Source organism: Zychaea mexicana (assembly GCF_025766255.1).
Source record: "Zychaea mexicana strain RSA 1403 chromosome Unknown BDB00scaffold_185, whole genome shotgun sequence".
Classification (NCBI taxonomy): domain Eukaryota; kingdom Fungi; phylum Mucoromycota; class Mucoromycetes; order Mucorales; family Lichtheimiaceae; genus Zychaea; species Zychaea mexicana.
The window spans coordinates 25,980-49,488 of record NW_026516848.1 but is presented as its reverse complement, the minus strand read 5'-3'; the positions used below and the strand labels follow the sequence as shown (position 1 = coordinate 49,488).

Sequence of the window (23,509 nt, the reverse complement as noted above, 5' to 3'; positions counted from 1 at the left end):
TGACCGGACTTTGACTGTTCATAGAGCCACTTGGTCCAAGAGTTTGCCGCATGTTTCAGTTCACCGATTTGATCTACACCAATTACTCGACAGAATGTATACCGAAAAACGGCTGCCAAATCTGCCAGGGCTTGTCTTGTACTAGCATCATCATAGAAATCCCGGATCGTAGTAGAAAACAAATACAAGCCAACATGAATCCAGTCAATTGCACGGTAGAAACCACTTTGAAATGCAATGTCGCCACAATCTGCACTAAACGACGATGGGGTAGACGCTTTTGATGCATCAATTAACTTGCCGATCTCGTTCCGTGTGGCTCGTGGTAAGTACAATGGATTTCCTTCTTGCCCGTATTTTCCACAGATTATCTGCCATACTTGTTTGGCTACACCTGCCATATTGTGCATAGGATCCACGGGAAAATAGGTGGCACCATGAAAAACTGGGAGTTTTGAAAATGGCGTGGCTTTCTTGTGTCCTTTTGCATCATTGATTGCTTTCTTTGAAGGGTTTGGGGCTCTTTTTTGCTTGAATGATTGGATCGACCGTACAGTAGGCTTTTCGTCTGCTTCTTTTAGTGCTGCTTCTTGGGTGGATGTGGATACTAATTTTTCATACGGCGGAAATATCATGGTGTTGTTGATGTATTTGCCTCCGAGTGTACAAAATCTGCAGCCGTAGTAATGGTGATGAGAAGACATACACGCCATACGGGTTGATGCCGGGTAGTCGCCTCTAACGAAAAGAAGGTGTGCCTTGACGTTAATAGTAGCCTGATCCACGGTTACATCCATGCCATGATTGCAGAGTTCATGAAGCTCTTATATGGTTGGCTCTAAGAAGCTGAAAAGATCAACTGGTTTTGCTGGACCGGGGCAGATGCAAACTTGAAGCATGTATTTGTCTTGAGTTCGGACACTTGGTGGAAAATTATATACGATGACATGCACAATGGTCATGGAATGCTGTGAGCGACGAAATGGGCTGAAGTCGTCAGTAGAAATCGTAATCCCCAGATCCATTTCACCAGTAAAGAAGGTAGGCTTTAGAATTTTATAAACGGCACTGTCCCAAAAATCCTTCATCAAGCCTTCCTCGGATACATATTCAGCGCGATACTTGAGCAGTTCGCGGGTGGCTTCATCCCGGATTAACAGCCGAAGCTGTTCTTTCAACGATAACTGGATCATCGTCTTGCGTGCTGGTTTTCCGTCAGCTTTGAACCGTGGGGTATGGCATGCTGAACATGACGTGCTTCTATCGCTCTTGGTGTACATCTTACAACCATTCTCGCATACATCATACTCAGACGGCTCAAGTGGATAGCTTTTGCGTAAGACAGCACGTGCTGAATGGTAGCTGAGAAGCGGTGGGAGGACGCCCTTGATATACTTGTTGGTTCGTTTTATAAACTTGTCAAATAGTGCCCGTGCTCCTCCATGTCGAACATGAAAACCAAACATGTCAATGCTTGCTTCTACGTTTTCTTCTTGATCGAGTTCAGCGTCGTTGCTGTTGAATCGTTGATTAAAGCGACTTTGCTACTACTTGTACTTTCATAATGATTTTGAGGAGGCGTATTGATACTGAAAACTGATTGGAACCGACGTCTGACGCTGCTGAAGTGAGCGTGCTATTTTACTGCCGCCTCTTTGACTTGAGGTGCTGGCGGTTGTTGTTTCGAGGCTGCTTACACGGGATAGCGGCTCAGGTACCGAAACATTGTCATCCGAAAATTTGTGCGCTCGTCTGGCAGCTTGTGTTTGCTCTTCATGCAAAGAATTGCTGGTGGATGGTTGACTACTACTTCCTAGAGGCTGAAAGCAGAGTTAATAGGTGTCTTACCGATAGTAAAACAAATTACCTGGCTTTCAATCAAAGCAGTAAATTCATGCTCCACTTTTTTAATCGTCTTTTGAATACAAATTGTGCGATGAGCATTGTGATCGGCAGCGGTAGCCTTTCTTTCGATGCCGCAAAATGGACATTTGAAGTTGGACTCTCTTGCTATTGCTGCTTTTTGGGGATTTTTGCTCATGACTCTGAGGCTAGTGAGAAAGTGAATTCAAAATAAAAACTTTTTTTTCCAAGCACACAATGCATGAAACACTTAGGTACCGACCCGTCATTACACCGACAACCATAAACCTAACTCGCGACAGTTAAGGGTTCCTTACATGTACTTTTCACTTTGACACAGCCGTTAAAAGCAGAAATATCTCTTTTTCTCCTACTCCCATGAAATGGCGAGTCTAGCAGCAGAAAGTGACGAAATACCTACAGGTGTGCTAGGTCTAATTTCGAGCTTTTTGAACACGGCCAGGGATATCAAACGGCGACTGAATGAAGGTTTCCTTGGAATGTAAACCGAGATCACAGAGCTTCAGGGAACACTAGCAACCATGAGCAATAGAATTGCCGATCTCGAGCAAACCGTCGAGCATCTGAATCTTGGCGCTGCCTCTGCACAGCTTCCAACATACCCGCAAAGCACGGCTATTGGTATGGAAGCTAGTCCATTTAACGGTATCTAGTTGCGCTGTGTCGTGTTGCATCCAGCAGATAACGACGGAAGATTGAGGCAGTTCTCGTGGGAGCTATACGACATCCTTGGACAGCACGTTTTGGGCAATAATACATGGGACCACTTGTATCTTACCACATTTTAGCGGAATGTCATGCCTTTTGCTGACGGGCTGGTCGATTATATGCGACAAACGGAAAACGTAGCAGTAACAGCGACATGGTCTGACTTGACGGACACCTAGCAGCGCAAGGCGATTGCATTGCTCGAGGATGGTGTAGTCAACGAATACCCATTGAAAGCCTGTGCTGGATACTGGGGCGCATGGCTCATCCTTGTCAGAGCTTTTTTTAAGAAGAAGATCCCTAGCCAAGCAGGAGGTACGGAATAAGCTACTTTTTATGTATTCGTGTCCACACTTATGTTGTGTCTTGTACATACAGTAGGTCCAACAACACCAATACCTCTAGAGAAAACAAGTATACACAGAAGTTTGCTGGAAAACTTAGAGCAATGCAATGTTTGTCTGGAGCCCGAGCTCCTTAATCAGCAGCTGACCCAAGGGTATTGATGATGCTTATACTTGTATAGATGCAATTGTAACTTTTGATAACACCTTTTTTTTTGTTAAAGCTCAATTGATCAGCAAAGCATCACGGAAGAAGATGAGCAGACCTGCCAAGCAAATGAAGAAGAAATCGATGATCAAAGCAGCACTAGTGACGATGATGAAGAAAATTTCTTTAACGCTGACCATAACACTCAGGAAGATTGTGATCACGAAAGGTATGAAACCATGTAAGATATGATACATGTGATCGACTGCAATCGACTATAATTATTAATATGGATTTCCTGTATTGCATCATTACCTATCATAAGTGATATTGATGAAGACGAAGGCCCACTGTCTCTGGAGGCACAACTGACATCAAGCGAGGAGGACGAACAGGTCACACACCTGCCAACTACCAGTGGCAAAAAAGCAAGAACGAAAGGAAAGTCGCCAGCACAGAAGCAGCCAGCGCGGCGAATAAAGCAGCTTGTCAACAAAGCAAGCATCCCCAGAAAACAAGGTAAAGGTACAAGAAGTTGCTATCCTTACATTATAATATAATGCATAAAAGTTAAAAGAAATTCATATCACTACCCATTCTGTAGAACGCTCTCCCGTCATTTCAGAAAAACAGGAGCGCCTTAAAAGAAATGTTCGTACAAAAAGCCCAACCCCGGTCGATCCAGTCCCCACAAAACGTACTCGCGTCATGCGTACAGTTGCGTCAAAAATATGAGCACATAATTAATAGTCTTGCAATATCCATGTTGCCCCATCCAACCCATTAAAAGCTCACTAATAAAGTAATTTTGTTCTATCTCCCATTCAAACATCGAGCGTAAAAAACCAATATATTATCGCTTTTATGATCCATGCATATGAATAATATTTGAAAGCTATTCAATGAGATCTTATATCTACAGCCGTAAATATTCTACATTATTTCAAATGTTTAAAAAGTATTTAAAAGTGTTCAGAATCCATATGCGAAAAATATTTGAAAAATGTTCTATACAGCTGCAAAATGAATATGTGTATACTTGCATATTTTCTAAATCTTTATTGAATATATTTTTACGAGGGTGCACGCACGTCAAAATCATCTTAATGACGGGCATCTCTTTCTTTGCTGTATGTACATGCATTAATGCGATGGTAGTTATATTACTATGATGACACACCACCACAGCAATAATCCTCCTCGGCAATTTGCTGTACTTGCACAGACACAGTGACAAGGACGATTACCTTTTTCCTTTTGCATATGCTAATACAGACGTCGCTGGTCTTGCTGGATAAGGTAGTTATATATGATGATGGATGGAATGTGGGGCTTTATTATTGTCACTGTAGATGTTATGGTTGGGATAAAAAAATAAAAGTAAAAGATCATACCTTATGTCGCCATTATGTTTCAGTTGTCTGCATAAACAGGTGTGAGATGGGATTGCTAGTTATTACAAGTGCTTCTATAAAAACTATAGATATGGTTTTGAGCGGTGATGATAATATGGCACGGACAAAGAAGAAAAGGCGTTTGTTGTTTTGAAGGAGGAAGAAGTTTGTTTGCTATTACAACAGCAACTTTATTTTTTCATTGAAAACCAACAACTATGAACAACCAACACATTACTACCCTTGACAACATTCGTTATGCTCTCTCGTACTCGACTGTACCTGGCGTACTTGCACTCGTTCCCAACGAAGTCGTGCGCGTTCCTGCTGCTCAATGGCAAATCTTCAAGGATCGCATCTCGGAATTGTGTGGCTACAAATGGGTCCCAAACGCAAGACTGTGAATGGCACCAGAGTCCTTTATAGCGAGACTTTCTATTGTCATCGTTTCAGCAGCTATACCCCAAAGCGTAATATACGACTTGCCCAGAAGGATAGTAAGAAGTGTGGCTGTACTAGCAAGTTGAAGGTCACCATTTGGCGCGCTCTTTTAACCACGTGTGAGATCGAAATGGCAAGTCCTCACGTCAATCACGTTCCTGGAGATCGTGATGACGTGCACACTTTTCCGTTGACATCCTTGACAGTCGACAGCATCACCCAGCAGCTGTAGGACGGAAGAAATTGCAGGGATATCTGTATGTCCATCTTGCGACAACTGGACACTGTGGACGAGGCACGAAACAATGCTGGTGCGAGCTCGTCAACACAGCAAGGACCCCAAGTTGTGTACAGTACTGGGCAACGACGTGTGAATTGTGAGGATGTATATAACATGATGTTGAAGGTATGTCAACAGATTGATGTACTTTTAAACACATCAATCTAGTAATCTTACATTACTAAAACATTTTAATATAGTTGAAAACCGACCTTTACCAGTTCAACCCAAATGATATGCTGTCAGCAAAAGTCTGGCTGGATCAACGCCTTGCCAGTGAGAACTATATTATATACAATGGCAATACATCCGAATACACCACCTCCATCGACACTTACTCTTTCGGGTTCCTATCCCAAATGCAGCTTGCCCAGCTCCAAAACTCAACGTCCGTTTGCATGGATGCTACCCATAGCATCACAAGTCGTCTTGCTGATATTATGTATACCATTGTAACACGCGATCCTCACACAGGAACTGGCTATCCCATTGCATATATGTTCACGAACGATCACTCTGGCGGTCCAATCACTCAATGGTTACAATTTCTTCACAATACCTGTGGTATAGTGATTGAGATGATGACCATTGATTGCAGCATTCCCGAAGTTAATGCCATCCAATCCCAATTCCCCTCGGCAGCCATCCATTACTGCGCGTTTCATGTCATCCAAGCATGGAACCGCAACCTGAAATCCAAAGTTCGCTTGGATGCATCGAAGACAGCCGATGACCTAAAGGAGTATCGTAACGAAATGATGACTGCATTGAAAGCAATGCTGCACGAACAGGATATCAATGATCTGTACCATGCCATCCAGGAATTTTAGGAGAAGTACTATGAGCAAGAGGAATTCCAGGATTATTTGGAACGGCATTATTTGCACGAGAACATCATCCAGCGTTGTTCAACGGCGTACGTCCATCCCAACAACAGATTTATGACGACCAACAACTTTATCGAATCATGGCATAACTAGCTAAAAATGGTCTATCTCAAGCACATCCGCAACAAACGACTTGACCGCTTATTTTTTGTTCTTACGCACGAAGTCGAGTTTTACTTTAAATGCGAACGCGAACGAGTCTTGGGCAACAACGGTTGTATGGGTCCTGTCGAAAATCAACTATCACTGCGCCGATATACTGCATCTCTAGTACCTGTTGATGCTATTGCAACAATGATCCGCAATCCTGAGGGGGAACATATCAGTACTCCAATGATGGGCACTCGGGAAGTGAACTCATTTCAGTCTCAATCAACCGAGGTATACAAGATAGCTGTCAATGCTGATAAGCTTATTTTATCTTGTACCTGTGAAGATTTTATGCATAGACAAGCTCCTTGCAAGCACTTGTATTTGTTGAAGCGATTCACAGATATGATGCTTGGTTTTGAAACAGAGCAGACTAGAGCACTTGAGCTGATTCCGCATACGATTCCTAATCAGCAAGGTGAGTTGCAAATTGCTGAAGCTGTTGAGAACGTAGCTGTTGAAGAAACAGTAGATATTGTTGACGACCTTCGCGACAATCTGCAATATATTGCCCAAACCTTAACATCAATGCATCATGACCGAAACAGCATATTGCAGCTCTCTACAATACCACCAGAAGTGGCTGAACAATATGCACAGCGTTTAAGGGAATTAGCTCTTTTCCATGAAGACATCATGAGACAGTACAATCACACCAGACGCTCTGCTACGCAACGTCAATAATTACAATGTCCACGCATCCCCATACAACAACATCCTTCGCACTTAAATAACACTTATAGAACCTCTTTTTTTGTCTTCCTTGTATATCTGTCATCGCTCTTTATTTTTAATTAATCCACGTTTACAAATACGAGAAAAACTGATCAGTTGTCCTTCCTGCTATCTTTAGCCCCTTCGTCCATTAAGACCGGCGATGTTTGTGTGGTAATTACATCAGGTTGTATGTTTTACAAGTCAATGGCGAATCGGCGTCATGTTGTACACGATTGTGTTTGAGTAAGGGAGAAGAAGATTGTTGCGTCGTTGTTGTTGTGAGTACGAATTGAATGTGCAAGTAGAAGACGATGTTGTAATACACACGTAATTTTGACGTTGGAATGGTGTAAGATGTTGCATTAAGTATATACAGAAAAAAAAAGAGAAAGAATCAGTAATTCTGAATGAGCAAGTATCCACCAAAGCTATATCCCAAACACAACCGACAACCTTTTCCTTCCCTTGATCACTTACGCAGCTTTGAAAGGCTATCGTTTTTTTTACCGTAACGGCGGTCTACACCTTTACGAATCTTGAGCACATGCTTTTTTTTTTAAAAAAACAATTACCATAATTCCGTTTTTTGTTAAATCTGTGGATTGTGCCGCTTTGTTTTTTTTTCTCTTCTATTCATCATGGAGACAGTAAAAAGTCATATACAAGTGTGTTTGCAGCTGTTGATTCGCCATGGTAGTTGTTGATGAGAAAAAAAAATCTTTGGTTATTGCTTCTTTCCCTCCCTGCTGCTGCTATTGAACCCCACTCTTTCCTCCCGCCTTAGCCACCCACCCTCCAATACACGAGCATGAGCACCAACCACAGTCTCACTATCGCTATCACCACCGTTTTCGAATATGTTATCCTCAATGTCGAGAGGTATTCTGCGGTTGGCATTGACAGCTACATTCAGAGATAATTCGTTATTAGTCGATCTATCAACAATTCTACTCAACAACTTATCATACCTTGAGGACGAGGGTAGGGAAGTGAAAGGGACTCCGGAGACGAAGGATGAATAGGAGAAGGGGGGTTGCCATCATCAATATCCATCGTATCATCACCATAATCGTCCATGTCCGCATTAGAATTGCCTGCTAGTAGTGGCAAAACACTGGATTCACCAGTACTATCCATGGTTACGCCATTGCCAACTGATGATCGGGACGTGTTATTGCTCAAGGATTCATAGAGAGCGATCATACTAGCCACTATATTCGAAGTCAAATATCATTATTACCATACTGATGCTTGGAAAAGTAGCTTATAAAATACCATCCTGCTGTGTCTCGCCTCTTAGTACAACGTGATCACGCTCATCGTGGTTTTGCCGTACTCGATTTATCACCAACTCATAACCCCGTAGGTTTGACCTGCTGCACGTTCGATAGTAGCAAGCAACCATACGTCTATTGCTTGCCATTATGCATCAACAAAAAAGCGAATGTAGATAAAAGATTAACCTCAAAAGAACTCACTTTTATATAAGAAAAAGCTTCCCATGAACGGGGTCGTCTTTAATAATTCAGGGGTTGTTGCTCCTACACTGTCCCTAACTTTTCAAATCTCTACTTAATCGCATTGGTCATTCACAACAATGAAAAAAAAAATAAACACATTCGATCAGCATCGTAAAATATGTGCTGCTTTGTAATACGCTGAGAATGTTTTTATATATAAAAATGCATTGTAGCATCCTTTTTTTTGGATCTAACTGGTTTCGGCATGACATCAAATTATATAAACAAGAGCGGCATTTTTCGGCACTTTGCATATGTTTATAAGAGAGCAGTATGAAAAGTACACATGATCTTTTGAAGCAAGGGCTGTAGGGGGATTATGAAGATACAGAACAGTGGTAGTGCGAGACCCGTTACTTTTTTTAGGTACATGGAATGGTGCATGTTGGTGTACGTGAAAAAAAAACCATAAAAGACTTCTCTTTGTAACGAAAGCATACACTCGGAGTGCTTCATCCGATGTAGTATTGAGTAACTAACATGAAGTTCTATTCTTGCAGCTATTGCATATACTGGGAGCCTTTGGACCAATATAGTAAGTTTACATATACAAACAGAAACTTCATGCATAACTACCGCATCCACTCTTTGAAAAACCTTCAACTTCTTTGGGGGCACACCTTGCCTCTTTATATATAAATATCAAGGTCTTTTAAAAGCCCTTGATATTGGACTTTTCGCGCGGTGCGGTATACTTGAATACTGCAGTAAAAAAGAATAGTTTATTATTATACATTGAACAGCGATCTCAAAATGAATAAGAGAAACAGAATGTAAACATTCTTATACAATGTGGGTCATTGCATGGTTCAAAGATTAAAGCACAGTATTTACAAAAAAAGTGGAGCTTATAGTACTTACTTAGAGCGACTTAGTATTACTAGTACAATATGTTATCGTAACATTGGAGGAATTGAACCACAACCGGCAGTACATACAGCTGCTGTGTCTCTATGTGTGTATAGTGTATAGTGTCTCATAAAAGGCAAAGGGTGAATGGGTAAGATAATTCTGTTATAGGCCCCAGGATGCACAATCTCAGATGGAATGCACAAACTTGATAAAACTGATCGAGAAGCCATGATAAATCTAGTAAAGTAGTACGTCATGGAGAAAAATGCATTGTGGGTAGCAAAGTAGAGGAATAAGTAATGATGTGTGTCATGGGCGGAGAAAGCAAGCTGCCATCAGAAGAAGTGTTTTTTCTTCTTTTCTTTACTATTTTTCACTCCCTTCTGCTTTTGCAGGTTTTGTTAAGTTTTCAATAAAGTATGGCTGGCAAATACACTACTTCGTAGTCTTTTCGGAATAACATTGTTCGTAACTTCCATTATAGTCTACTTTATACTAATTACCAAAATCGCTGATTGCAATCTTCTGCCTCTCGGTTCTTTGGTTCTACTTATACAGAACCGGTTCGGTTCCAGTTCGGTTCTTGACAGGAACCGAACCATATTTTCTCGGTTTCGGTTCGGTTCGGTTCCGGTTCTACAGTTCTGATACGGATCCCTACTTATAGTGTTTGAGAAATTATTTTTTTTAATTAAAAAATTAATTTCATCACTTATTATAATCACTTTAAAGTTATATTACCTATAATTTTTTACCTATTTATCGTTTCACTAAAATCATAATACTAAGGGTTACTCTCCATCACACTAGTGCTATGATGCCTTGGCATCTAGTGGCTTATATTTGGCATCGAAAAAATAGCAAGGACCTTTGGGGAATCTATGCCACTGGAGGTAAAACAATAATAATAAATATTTTTGAGAACTATAAAATTTTTGTAATCACTAGATTATCAAAAATTAATATGTTCTCTTTCATTTATTATAAAAATAAAAATTAAGTTAGTTTTTCTTTTTTACTTCTTGCTACACCACCACCATCGCCACTTCTTATTTCTATATATTAAAAAACAATTATTTGTAACACAAATTATGTTTTTTGAAAAAAAAAACATAAAAATCAAAGATTTTAATTGTTTTTTAATATATAGAAATAAGAAGTGGTAGTGGTAGTGGTGTAGTAAGAAGTAAAAAGAAAAACTAACTTAATTTTTATTTTTATAATAAATGAAAGAGAACATATTAATTTTTGATAATCTAGTGATTACAAAAATTTTATAGTTCTCAAAAATATTTATTATTATTGTTTTACCTCCACTGCCTAAAGGAGGTCGAGCTACAACCTGGACGCCATTTTAAGGGTGGTAAACAAGATACAGCAAAGACTAACCCTAGGTCTTTCCTTACAAAGGTTATTCTGGAGGCTGAAGATAAAGGGTCGAATGAGATCTTTGAGTCTCATAGTAGAGAGGATGATTACGAGTCAGAGGACCCCCCTACTAATGAAGGTAAAGATTATCTACTTTATTATTCTTTATTACCTAAGCTAATATTACTGATACTAACATCAAATTATATTTATTTATAATGATATAGATGACAATGATTAGCAGCCTGGTCCTAGTACAAAAAGAAGTAGAAAGGGAAAGGGTAGATAGTAGAAGACATTTTGTACTTTATCTATAATATTTCAGTTTTTTTAGTAGTTCCTGTATCACCACCAATGCCTTTATAGAATAAAACTTATAGCATCTGATAGCCCTGCTTCTGTAGTACTTAATGATATTTTTTTTACTATGTAACGATCACTTGGTGCTGAGATACAGAAGAAAGTAGGTGTGCCGGGACTTCTTTCATTCAACCAACCTGGTTACATAGGAAAAAGAAACCTTGTTACATAGGAAAAAGAAACCTTGTTACATGGGAAAAGAAACCTTGTTATATGGGAAAAAGGATGACATATACGGGAATGTAGATGACAAATATAAATCTGTGTGAGAAGAATGATATAACACTGATTACTAAATAATTTTGCTGTAGGAATAAAAAGAACACTCTAAGAATTTAAAAAGGGCTAAGTATGATTTTTCCAACCAGTATCTCATCTTCCTCAACTTTATCCATTTTTATTTTACTATGTCTTTTAGAAATATAACTTATAGTTAAAAGATAATAAAAGGTTTATAGGTCATTAAAAAATTATAATATTTTTTAATGTAATAAGTCTAAAAATTAAAAACTATATTTATAAAAATGGTTTTTTAATTTTATAATTCTAATAGAATTTGTAATTATTAAGTATTTTTGTAATTCTTATGAATACAAAAATTTTGTAAATATAAAATAGGGGTGGTTGAGAAACTTGCTTTCGAAACGTTTGGGGCTTGATAATGAGATTTAGACCAATAACAAAAACATTTATGTTTTGTTATTATAAGAGAGAACAAATGCTATGATTTGTTCCTCTTACCCACCCTAATAACTAATTCCCTTCTATAATGAGATTTGCCGAGTTGATTGCAAAGCCTAGTGATGCTATCTCATAAGGGTTTCACTTTATTTTTATTTATAAGTAATATATGATAAATAGTTTTACTTATTATGAAATAGTTTTCTGATCGAAAATGGTGCCTTCAATGAAACAATATACTGTGATAATGGCTCCGAGATGCATATTACCTGGCCTCCAAGTCAAAAACGTCCTAGATGGCGCTGCACAAAAAGCTGTTGTAATAGGACTACAAAATCTGTTAGCAAGGGGTCATATTTCTATAGTAGGAAGGCAGAACAATCTATATTTATAAAATAATCCAAAAATATAGAATAATAATTATACTATAGTTTAATTTTTATACATTTAATAATTGATGTTTAAATTTGATATATAATATTTTTCTCTTTAAAATAATCTTTAATAATTTGTTTTTCATAAAAATCATTTTCTTTAACCTAAGAATTATCATTATTATCATAACCTTTCCATTTAACAAAAAAGGAATATTTATTATTTTCTATTTTATGTTGAATTATGTTTTCTATTTCATATATATTATCATCTTTACTTAGGTTTCTCATATTTTCTATTTTTTTATTTGATTTATATAATCTTTTTCTTCTTTTTTTAGTAACTTTTTTTAATTCGGGATAGTCTAAATCACTTTCTTCAGTTATATTATTTTCATTTTCATTGTCATTATTATTATTATTAGTAGAATTTATATTTTCATCAATAATCATATTTTCATTTATATCTAATTTTAAAAAATCATTTTGTATTTCTGTTAATATCTTAAATTTATTAATCTATTTCATTTCATTATTATAAACAATATCAATTAATCTATTTTCTTATGGAAAATCAAAGTTATCAGTTTTCCATAATTTATGATATTCTTGTGTAATAATATTAAATGTATTTGAAAATGTTTCTACATTTTTTAATAAAAATGCTACTTTGATTTGTAAATTTACATATTTAATATCATCTGTCTTTAATATTGAGCTATTATTACTAAATCTTTTAAACTTTTTAAATAATTCTTGAAATTGATTTTCTATTTTACTTATAAAACTTCCAAAGACTTTATTATAATATATTTCTTGTTCATTTAATTTTTCATTTACTTCTTTTCTAATTAGATACAAAAAGTTATTATCATCTAAATCATATCCTTTATTATTGCATAAATCTTCAAATTGTTTTATAAATAAGGTGTAACCTCCATCAATAGCTATACAATCTTGCTTTAAAATTTTATTATATAATTTCATATTTAGAAACATTATACCATCATTACCTTTTCCACATAAACCACTATAAGATACATATATTACCATATCATTTATATCTGAAACAACTTGTGTTCTAATACTAGAACTTTTTAATTTATATGACCACTGTTTTTGTATTGATATTTGGTTTATCGTAAGAAATAGAGCTATCATGTCCATCTAATAATAGTGTAATATTTTTAAAATTTTTAGGGTTTTTAATTAATGCTGATAAAATTCTTATTCTCATATTTGAGAACATATTTAATAAATAATAATTAACTTTTTTATTTAACGAATCATGATTTGTAATCCAAAATTTTTTATAAAATGCATAAAAGCTAGTATATGGAATATATTTTTTTATATCTTTACTAGTATATCCAGATGGTAAATGAAATATTAACATTAAACCTTTTTCAATTTCTATATATGGTGATAGGTATTCAATATTTGAATATAAATTATTTAAGAGAAAAAATACACTTGTATAACCTAATTTTTGTAATGAATCTTCTTTTACTTCATCTATAAATTTTATATTTTTTATTTTAGTTCTATGCTTATATTTATAATTTATAATTTTCCAGTTTTCATTTAAAAAAGACCATTGTTTTAAAACTAATTTATTAATCTCATCTTTTAACTCATTTTTCAAGTTTATTATATTTTCATTATTTTTATTAGTATATTCATTCATAATTTCAATAGACACTGTTCTTTAGGACACTTGTAGACAAGTGTTTAGAGTAACTACCGTTATTCTAGGGTCTCGACTACCGTCTCGATGACCAGCTAACCACGTCATCGAAAATTAAAGATTTTCTCTGACCACCCCTAATTATAATGATCATTCTTTTTTATTTAAAAATTAAATTTAAAAATTAAATTATTATTTAAAAATAAAAAATATAAAAATCAATAAATTATTAAACAGCCTTCAATGTTCGATTCCATAATTAAATCCTATATTGGGTAACAATTTTAAACTATATGTAAAATTCAATTTTGGAATTAAAAATATATAATTTAGCAACAAATAAAAATTTATTACTGTGTATTATATTTGTTTATAAGTCCCAGAAAAGAAAAAAAAAGTTACCATAGTAATATAATATATTTTAAGTAGTATTTTTTCTATAATAAAATGAAAAAATAAAATGTTTATAATTATATTTATTCAATAATATTATACTATAAGAAAAAATATATTATATTTTTTACTAACTATAGTAATTATTTGTTCTTCAAGGCAGACTTACGTGATATCCTATAGACCCTACATGGTTTTATTACTGGTAATTCGGTAAAGGCTTTGACAAAGGTGATGGAACTTGACTGTTGTACAGTTGCACAGATCATCTTTGATGTTTACTAGATCATAGATAATGATATTACAGATGATGATATTACTTTGGGTAAGTTTATATATTTTTCTTTTCTTCCTTAAAAGAAACTAAAAGTTTTTATTAGGTGGTCCTGGTGTAACCGAGGTACAGATTGATGAGAGCAAGTTTGGCAAGAACAAGTACCATTGTGGCTATCTAGTTCTAGGTGTTTAGGTCTTTGGGATGGTAGAAAACCAGTCTAGTCAAGCAGGAAAGGCCTTTCTTTGTATTATTCCAGATAGAACAGCTGATACATAAATTCCATTAATCCAATGATATATCTGGCCTGGTACAAGAATCATTTCAGACTGCCATCGTCCTAATATGAGGTTGCGCCAGTTAGGATATGATCATGTAGCAGTAAATCATAATGTTGGTTTTGCCACAGTAAACTACAGCAGAGGGAATATAGATGGCGATCAGCTTTTCAACTCCAATATAATTGAAGGTATACTATTCTCTTTATTGATTTTTGCTTTCTTATCTTCTTAGACTTACTTTTTTGTAATAGAATTTTAGACAGCTGTAAAACGTACTATTGATGCTTGTCCTTAGAAACTCTTAGAGTTCTTATGGCGCCGTAAGCACCAGAACCAGTGGCAATCCCTCTTACAAGGCTTGCGTGATATTTAGTTTGAAGAGGGTAGTACTTCTAGTATTTCTGTTAAGTATGAGGAAATTACTACCGATTTACCTACAAGAGCACCTAGTGATTACTCAAGATATCATCGTTCTAACTCAGAGGAAAACAGTGGTCAAGATAGCATGAGTTTTGTTGATCTTGCTGATTACAGAGATGATGGGTTACTTGATCATATTGATTATTACTCTGATTCCTCTGAATCTGATATTAGGTAATTTTTCTACTTCATTTCTACTATTATATATAGTACTAACAACTACTTACATTAGCGAGCATCTACCACCCTATTTCAAGAAAACATATCCAGCTGTGATAATGGTTTCCATTTTCTCTTTATTATCTTTTCCCTTTCTCTTACTAGTATTTTATCCTCTTTCATTTATCCTTACTATCTTTATCATTTTCTTATACTATCAGTGACTAAACTATTATACTTTTATCTATACAGCTTCTTTCTGTTATTTTTATGCAATGATATTAGTTAATAACCAATATATGATGATAGCTTTAGCTAAATAGCATTTTTGAGGCTTACTTTTTTTCCAGATTTCAAAGACATAAAAAGGTTGCGAGTCCCTGTTTTGAAATGCTGCGTTCTCATTGGTTATGCATCATTGAGCTACACAATTTGGACTAGCATAACTTCGGATGCTGCACGTTGATTGGTTAAACGTAGAACTTCGTACGATCACGTGGGCACAAGATAAAGGGGGGTACCTATATTGTACAAGATCCGTCGGTGCTCACACATACTGATCAATTTGCCATTGTACCATTCCAACAATTCATAAACTAATAGACGGAGAAAAGGATTCATTTCAGAGGTACTTGCTTCTCGTGGGCCCGGCATAACACCAACGAGAATGACAGCTTCAGTCTTGAAGCGCTCGGACTGGGGAAGATTGTTGACAGATAAGTAAATGGCACCGTATAAGTATATTGAGTTTAGGAATGGGCCGAACCAGTCTACATTCAACGTCAACAATAGGGAGTGAAGCTGCTCAACAAACGGTCTGCCATCACTGTCTCGAAACTCTCGCCACATATCACCATCGAAGATGTCAAAATATGTGTATGCAACTCGTCTGCAGCTTCGCCATTCCTCGATCTTTGCTTGAAATCCTGGTCGCATAAAAAGCCTCTCGATACTCACAGGTAAGGGCTGGTACGCATACACCTTTATGGGAGCCCTTCGATTGCCACTGATCTTGAACAATGCATTGCCGCACAAATTGCCATAATGGATGTCATCGTTGGTGCATGTTGTTGGGCAGTTAGGGTCAGATAAAAGGTACAGGCTATGACAACGAGAGCAGCACACATAAATGCGTAATTGGTTGGTCAGTACAGGGAAGCCAGTAAGGCGACGGAGAGTTGCAAGTGAGCCAGGAATAGAACATTGGGTTGTAGATCACCAAGCAGTAGGATACAAAAGTCAATGATCGTGCACGACAGATGCTCTGAGACGAATTATAATTGGAACAACACAAGGAAAAGGATGACAAAGATGAATGGATGCAGATAAGTATGAAGCTGAGGGACGGTAGGAGGTAGGGATCTGTATCAGAACCATAGAACCGGGACCGAACCGAACCGAAACTGAGAAAATACATTTCGGTTCCTGTCAAGAACAGAACCGGAACCGAACCAGTTCTGTATAAGTAGAACTGAAGAACCGAGAGGCAGAAGAATGCATTTAGCGATTTTGGTAATTAGTATAAAGTAGGCTATAATGGAAGTGACGAACAATGTTATTCCGAAAAGACTAAGAAGTAGTGTATTTGCAAGCCGTACTTTATTTAAAAACTTAACAAAACATGCAAAAGCAGAAGGGAGGGAAAAATAGTAAAGAAGAGAAGAGAAAATAAATAAAAAAGCAGAAAAAGAAAGCAGGAAAAGAAAAAGAACTAGGGAAAAGAGGTACAAAAAAGGTACGGAAAGGAGATACAGGAACGAAGAGACGGAAACATTTTAATTGTGAAAGTCGAAGGAGCACCACGAATCCAAAAGCATTAGCATTTCGATGGTGTGCGGTTGGAGGCAGTTTCATGTGTACGGCAGGAGAAGTCGAGTTTGGGAAAAGCAACGTTCCAATGGTGTGGAAGTGACTGGGACCACCAAATATTTTGCAGCCATTGCAGCCATATTTGGCCACTGGGGCTGGGATTTCCAGTATGAAAGGACCAGTGGTTCTTGTCCTTTCTGGTTTAGTACCAGTCTTCTTAATCGCTCGTCCAAGTAATCCTCTGATTCGTCACCAGCCATGGACGTCATATATAGGCTGTACAAGCTTTACATCTCGTCATTCACTTCGGGCCTCATAGCAGCGCCTTTCGGGAATGCTGCCCAGGCCTCGTGCACCATCCGCTGGCTCGAAACTTGGTATTCGTCTTCCCACCCTGCTTGGCGCCACTAAGAAAACTTCATCTGCAGATCAAATGCCGTCGCAAATGCGTATACATCCGTATCGTCTACCTTGCAATAGTACCTTTGCAACTTGTCGAGGCCACGTCTGGCCGCACGTTTTAATTCTGGTGGATAACCATCGCTGACAACATCCTCTAAAGTATCCATCAACTTGTTATAATGGACAATCGCGGTGTTGATGGTAGGGTGGCTCGTACTAGTGGACAAGGCTTTGGTCGACTTATAGAAGGGCGCCAAGATTTCCTTCAGCTGGTCGATATGCTTCCATTCTTCCGTTGTGAGCTTGAACGGTAATAACTCATCATTGGTGCTATTCGAGCAAAGTACGTTATATGGTACACGTAGTAAGGCTGCACGGTCAAGCATGTCATATGTCGAATTCCAGTGGGTGGCCACGTCGAGATGGAGGGTGAGCTGAGTGGAGCAATCCGAGTTTTGTTGGCGCATGAACTGCTCCATGCGCTGAGGCGAAGAACTATGTAAAATCAAAGGTATAATGAGTAAATGGTGCCAATGATACCATCGAGTAGGGAATACGTATTTGATGATAGTAAGCACTTACCGAATCTTTTTGATTCCTTTTCGTAGCTTGACCAGCACATTCATTGCTTCGATCTCTTGCTCCTCCAAAGCGCGTTCTGCGTTTACCTCGAAGGTTGCATTGACATCGACTTCATCACTTTCATCCTCGGCATCACTATCACCAGTATTGTCGCGCAACGTTGGACCTAGGCCCCAACGTAGGATGTCTTGGACCGCCAAGTTCAGCACATGGCCAAGGCATGGGATATGGTGCTGGCCTGCATGGAATGACCTAATACAGATGGTATTGTATAAGCTCATGAACCGATATTGCCAAATATTTCAAATTCGCATTTATACTCTCGATACTTACCATCCATTGTCAACAGCGTGCTGCTCAACGATCCGAGCCATCTTCTTCATATTTGAAGCATTATCCGTCGTGATAGTAAATAGTTTGGGCCCTAGGCCGAACTCATTCAAGACACGGATAAAAGCATTGGCAAGATTTTCTGCTGAATGGGGCCCCTCCAGTGGTACAAATCCGAGGATGATTTCATGCATGGTCCAAGTCGATGGGGAAATCCAGTGGCCAGTAACAGAAAGGAAAGCATCGTTGTAGGGGCTGGTCCAACCATCAAGTGTGCATGAAATTGCAGGAATCTTGTCCAACATGGCGCGCAACTTAGTTTTGTACAGACCGTACTCCTCTTTGGTCTAAAGGTAATAAATGGGGCATTAAAATTATAATTTTTTGTCTGTATTGTGCATGGAAAAAATGTATCTAATATTTACCTTATTCGCAATTGTATCAGCACTTGGGAGCTGCACCATTTTCGTGGCAGATGCAGATTGTGCAATCTCCAAAAGTTCCTACAAATCGTTGTTCTCAGCCAAGGTAAATGGCAGTTTGCTTTTTACGATGAACCTGACGAAGGCCTTCAGAAATTGCTCGGGTGTGAATACACGGGCATGCTTCGTCTGGACAAATGAATCAAGGGGACCACCAGAACGCTTGCTTCCGGTGTAGGGGCCGCACTCACTAGTGATACTATCGACCTTATTCAAGTGCTTGATTAATCCGGACGTATTGCTTTGCTCGGCAGCGAAAGTTTTGGTGCAATTTGCCACCAGGCAACGGATGGGCGGCTTACCGTCCTTGTTATTATAGCGCTTACCGAAGCTATACTTGAATACCCAACTGGATCCCTTGCCTTGCGATTGGTTAACAGATACGGAAATAGACTCAGAATCAGTGTTCGCACCGCCGGCATCAATGTCTTCATCAGTAAGCGATATAGTATCGGCTGACATGGCGGAAGGCACACGAGAAAAGGTTGGGGTTTGGATAGGAGTTTCTTGTGCCTTAATGGAAAAGTATTATGGAGATCAATACACGTTTGAAATTTGCAATAGAGTTCACCACAACACGACATAACATGACACAACATAAACCAATCGCATAGTGATATTTACCCTATCATGAAGAGCAGCACGGACATCGCGGGAAGAAGAACCAATTTGATAAACCATGATTGAAATGTAGGAAGGCAACAGAGTTTTGAGGTAGAGTAGTATGTTAAGTGTACGGTAGATACAAGGATCGATGCTTTAAAAATAAACGCCTTTATATATTTTTCAAATGATGCCGCTGATGTCATTTATTAGACTTCTGATGGACGGATCCTTACAGATGATATCATCAACTTGCAGTTTACTCAACTCAATTCTTCCGACAAAGCAAAACGATGATGATATCATATAAGCTCATCCTGAAAAAGGTTTACATTATTGCTGGCTGTCAATGCTTCTATGAATGACGCATTTTGGGGTTCCTGGACGTGTAGTAATGAGGATCGGCAATAAAAAAGGAAAATGATATCATCGTTTTCTTATATTTAAGCTCACATCTTCCGATGACCTCATTTGTAACCACTTATTCCGACATCAGATGCGCTAATAATAGAAGGAGTTCTGCTTCGGCTAGTAGAATATGTGATGACAACCATTATCATCCATTTTATCCATAAGGCAACTGTTTATCATGTGTGCGAACATGTAAATGAATGATCTGGATGTACTTCGTTTGTAAATTCCTTACTATTGATTCAATCACTTAATTTGACGTGATTGGAAAAGAAATGATTGGAAAAGAAAAAATACACTCATTTCCTTTGTTACTTTTTCTGACGGCAGCTTGCTTTCTCTGCCCATGACGCGAGTCATTACTTATTCATCTACTTTGCTACCCACAATGCATTTTTCTCCATGACGTACTACTTTACTAGATTTAGCATGGCTTCTCGATCAGTTGTATCAAGTTTGTGCATTCTGTCCGAGATTGCACATCCTGGGGCCCGTAACAGAATTATCTTACCGTTCACCCTTTGCCTTTTATGAGACACTATACACGCGTAGAGTCGCAGTAGCTGTGTGTACTGCCAGTTGCGGTTTAATTCCTCCATATTACGATAACATATTGTATGATACTAGTAATACTACATCGCTCTAACTACTATAAGCACCCACTTTTTTTTATAGAAACTGTGCTTTAATCTTCTAACGATGCAATAACCCACATCATATAAAAAATGTTTACATTCTGTTTCTCTTATTCATTTTGAGATCGCTGTTCAATGTACCATAATAAACTATTCTTTTTTACTGAAGTATTCAAGTATACCGCGATATTTGGACACACACATCAGCTTTCATTTAAAGATACCGAATTTCGCCTTTTTTATATACATGATGGGTTCGGTTCTTCGGTTCGATTCTCAGTTCTATGGTTCTTGTCAGTTCTAGTCGGTTCGGTTCTTGCTTTGGACGGTTCGGTTCGGTTCCCTTCAAGAACCGAACCGAACCGAACTGTACGGAACCCTAGTAGGAGGAGGAGGAGGAGGATCAAGGAAAGTGTGTTTTTTTTGGGAAAAAAAGCATTAATTTCTGTCATTTTGTACAATAAAACCGTTCTTTGCAAAACCAACCTTGTTTGATACTGCCATTTCCAATGTTGGCTTCATCATCGTCATACTCAACATCGTCGAGATCTCTCTCGGAATCGTCTGTTTCTTCAAGCGAGAACACATTGTCCTCTGCAGAAAAAGGTGTGAAACAGTGGCCTGCAACAATATCTATTTACTCAAAGATAGTAAATCGTCTATTCCCATGTTTATTGCACTTACACATCATCGTCATACCAGGGGAGGAGGGAGAATCATCGATCATGTCTATATCCATATTGAAATTGTCACCTAGAGGTGATAGGGGTGACAATGGATTTTCTTACGGTAAAGTACTCTCAATATCGGCAACGATAGCACTCCTATATATACAGCACATAATAATGAGACTTATGACATTTCAATACTATGAGACGATTCTGTAAAAGTACCATCATGTGAGTGCCTGTCACTAGCTAGTCAAAATCGCGGTTTCGGTGATATTCGTGTATTCTGCGGCTCACCATTTGATAGCCTCCTCTAGCTAAAGAACACCGTGTGCAAAGACACGCAACTAAAGGTTCGTTGCGATCATGCTGCATTATGAAAAAAAACGAAATAAAGATAAATGAGCGAGGAGCCAGCACCAGCACTGAACCGCTTATATTCTCTCAAGTGCACCCTTAAGTTTTTCCCTAGTATTTTTCGTAGTTGCTACTATAGTTATTGTCCTGCACTTTTCCATATGTGTATTTGGTATCTTTGACGTTATGCACCGACAATAATGCATCAGAGGAACAAGTTGCTTTTTTGCTTTTCTTTTCTGTCTCTATAGTTTGTGTATATGCAAAAAATTAAGGAGATGAGTTAAAATCATATATGGTCATTGCATAGCCATGTAGTATGCCAATCCTCATCCCCTAGAGAAAGGATGATGAGGGAACTGTGTATGAAGAAATACTTCTGAGGGGGACTATCTTGAGGAAGCTAATGCCTTCACAAAGGATGCAGTAACACTCCACTATATGATTTCATACATCAACTTTTTTTTCCAATTGCATATCAGGTTGCTTTGTAAACTTTTGCACAGAAATATTGAATGTGGCAGCTGCAGGTGCTATAAGGTACATATCTGATTTTTGATTCAATCTGGCCCCTTACCAGGTAATTATCAAGCTGTTTTAAAGAACTTGATAATTTGTTTTTCGTGCAGTGAAGAACCAATAAAGTATACAATATCAGCATTACTAATACGATTACAAATCTGATGAAGGTTGATGAATAATCATGGAAGGAGTAAAGGGGATTGGTGCTTTGGATGTTTTAGAGAAGTATTATTCTGATTGGTGTGGTACAGTGCCCGCTCAATAATTCGATCACTTTGGTCACGTCCATAAGTGATTGAATTATCGAAATATCGAGTTATGAAATTAGGACTCCATTAAGAAAAGGAATATTCATTGGGAATATATGTTAACTCTAGACTCTGATGTATGATCCGACACTGATCGCTAGTTGAATTCCGCGTCACTAAGCATTTCTATTGGTTTATATTTGTCGATATGTCACAGCCAAGCGATCGATGATCGAATTATCGATTTGTTGATATTTTACTGCTTACCAGCCTGGTCATTTGGGAAAGTGATCGATTTATCGAAAATATCGAGTTATCGAGTATCGAATTATCGAGCAGGCACTGTAACTTCTTGTAAGCACAAAGGATAAAAAAGGAACCCAGATAATACACATAATTGGTCTGTGGATCTCATTAGTTTATGTTTCAGGCTGGAAACATGCTACTGTCGAGTCGCTCTTTAGTAGGTGGATCCATAGCCAATGAGAAAGGATAAGAACAAAGGGTAATCAGAGAATAGAGGGTTGTTAAAAGATCCTTTTTATTGCTTGTGATCATGCGGCTATTTATAATCTTTTTCTCCAATAAAGTACCTCAGCGCTTGACATATGATACAACTATATAATATGATATAATTACAATGCTGTTGAATCCCACCTTCTACTCATTGTTTGTGTGTTCGTTTGTATGTTGTCATCATATTTTAGTACAGCGGAATTCTGTTGTAATTGTTTGCTGCCTGGCAAAAGTGTTGCACCACCAAAACGGAATAATTAAAGGCAGGTCATTTTTACTATGACACTGCAACAACATCAGTAGCTTAATGTTCAAGAAAATTTTAAAAACTCTCGGACCGGGAATTGAACCCGGGTCTCCCGCGTGACAGGCGGGGATACTGACCACTATACTATCCGAGATAGACATCGGACACACAGTATGTAAGGATTGCAGGCCTCATGCATTTCCGACGAACGAATTCTGGCTTTGGCCAATTATGGGCGATTGCAGTAGTGGATCTTTCTACCGGCAATGGTCATCTGATCCACAGGTTCCCCCCCAACTCCCCACAATTCTTCTCGCACCCCCCATTCAGGGATTATCATACTTCTTTTTCCCTTTCTATCAATTCCCTTTATTT

The 23,509-nt window shown here is 37.8% G+C and overlaps 2 protein-coding genes and 1 non-coding gene across 3 annotated transcripts; 1 reads left to right on the top strand and 2 right to left on the bottom strand.

The window, feature by feature from the left end:
- Nucleotides 1–929: 929 nt before the first annotated feature.
- On the bottom strand, nt 930–1,313 carry BDB00DRAFT_745489 (uncharacterized protein; the record flags this gene model as incomplete). The annotated part of the gene is made up of 1 exon (XM_053118530.1): nt 930–1,313. A coding segment is annotated over one exon (384 nt), but the record flags the coding sequence as incomplete, so codon positions are not given.
- A 1,092-nt stretch (nt 1,314–2,405) lies between these two features.
- BDB00DRAFT_943598 (uncharacterized protein) lies at nt 2,406–3,909 on the top strand (the record flags this gene model as incomplete). Its single annotated transcript, XM_053129454.1, has 6 exons — nt 2,406–2,529; nt 2,809–2,907; nt 2,998–3,091; nt 3,161–3,313; nt 3,410–3,603; nt 3,689–3,909. 6 exons carry the CDS (start codon nt 2,406–2,408, stop codon nt 3,817–3,819), a joined length of 795 nt encoding a protein of 264 aa, XP_052972724.1. The 3' UTR covers nt 3,820–3,909.
- A 19,307-nt stretch (nt 3,910–23,216) lies between these two features.
- Nucleotides 23,217–23,288, bottom strand: BDB00DRAFT_t132. Its single transcript has one exon. It is a non-coding gene; the product is annotated as a tRNA-Asp (tRNA).
- Between the last annotated feature and the right edge of the window lie 221 nt (nt 23,289–23,509).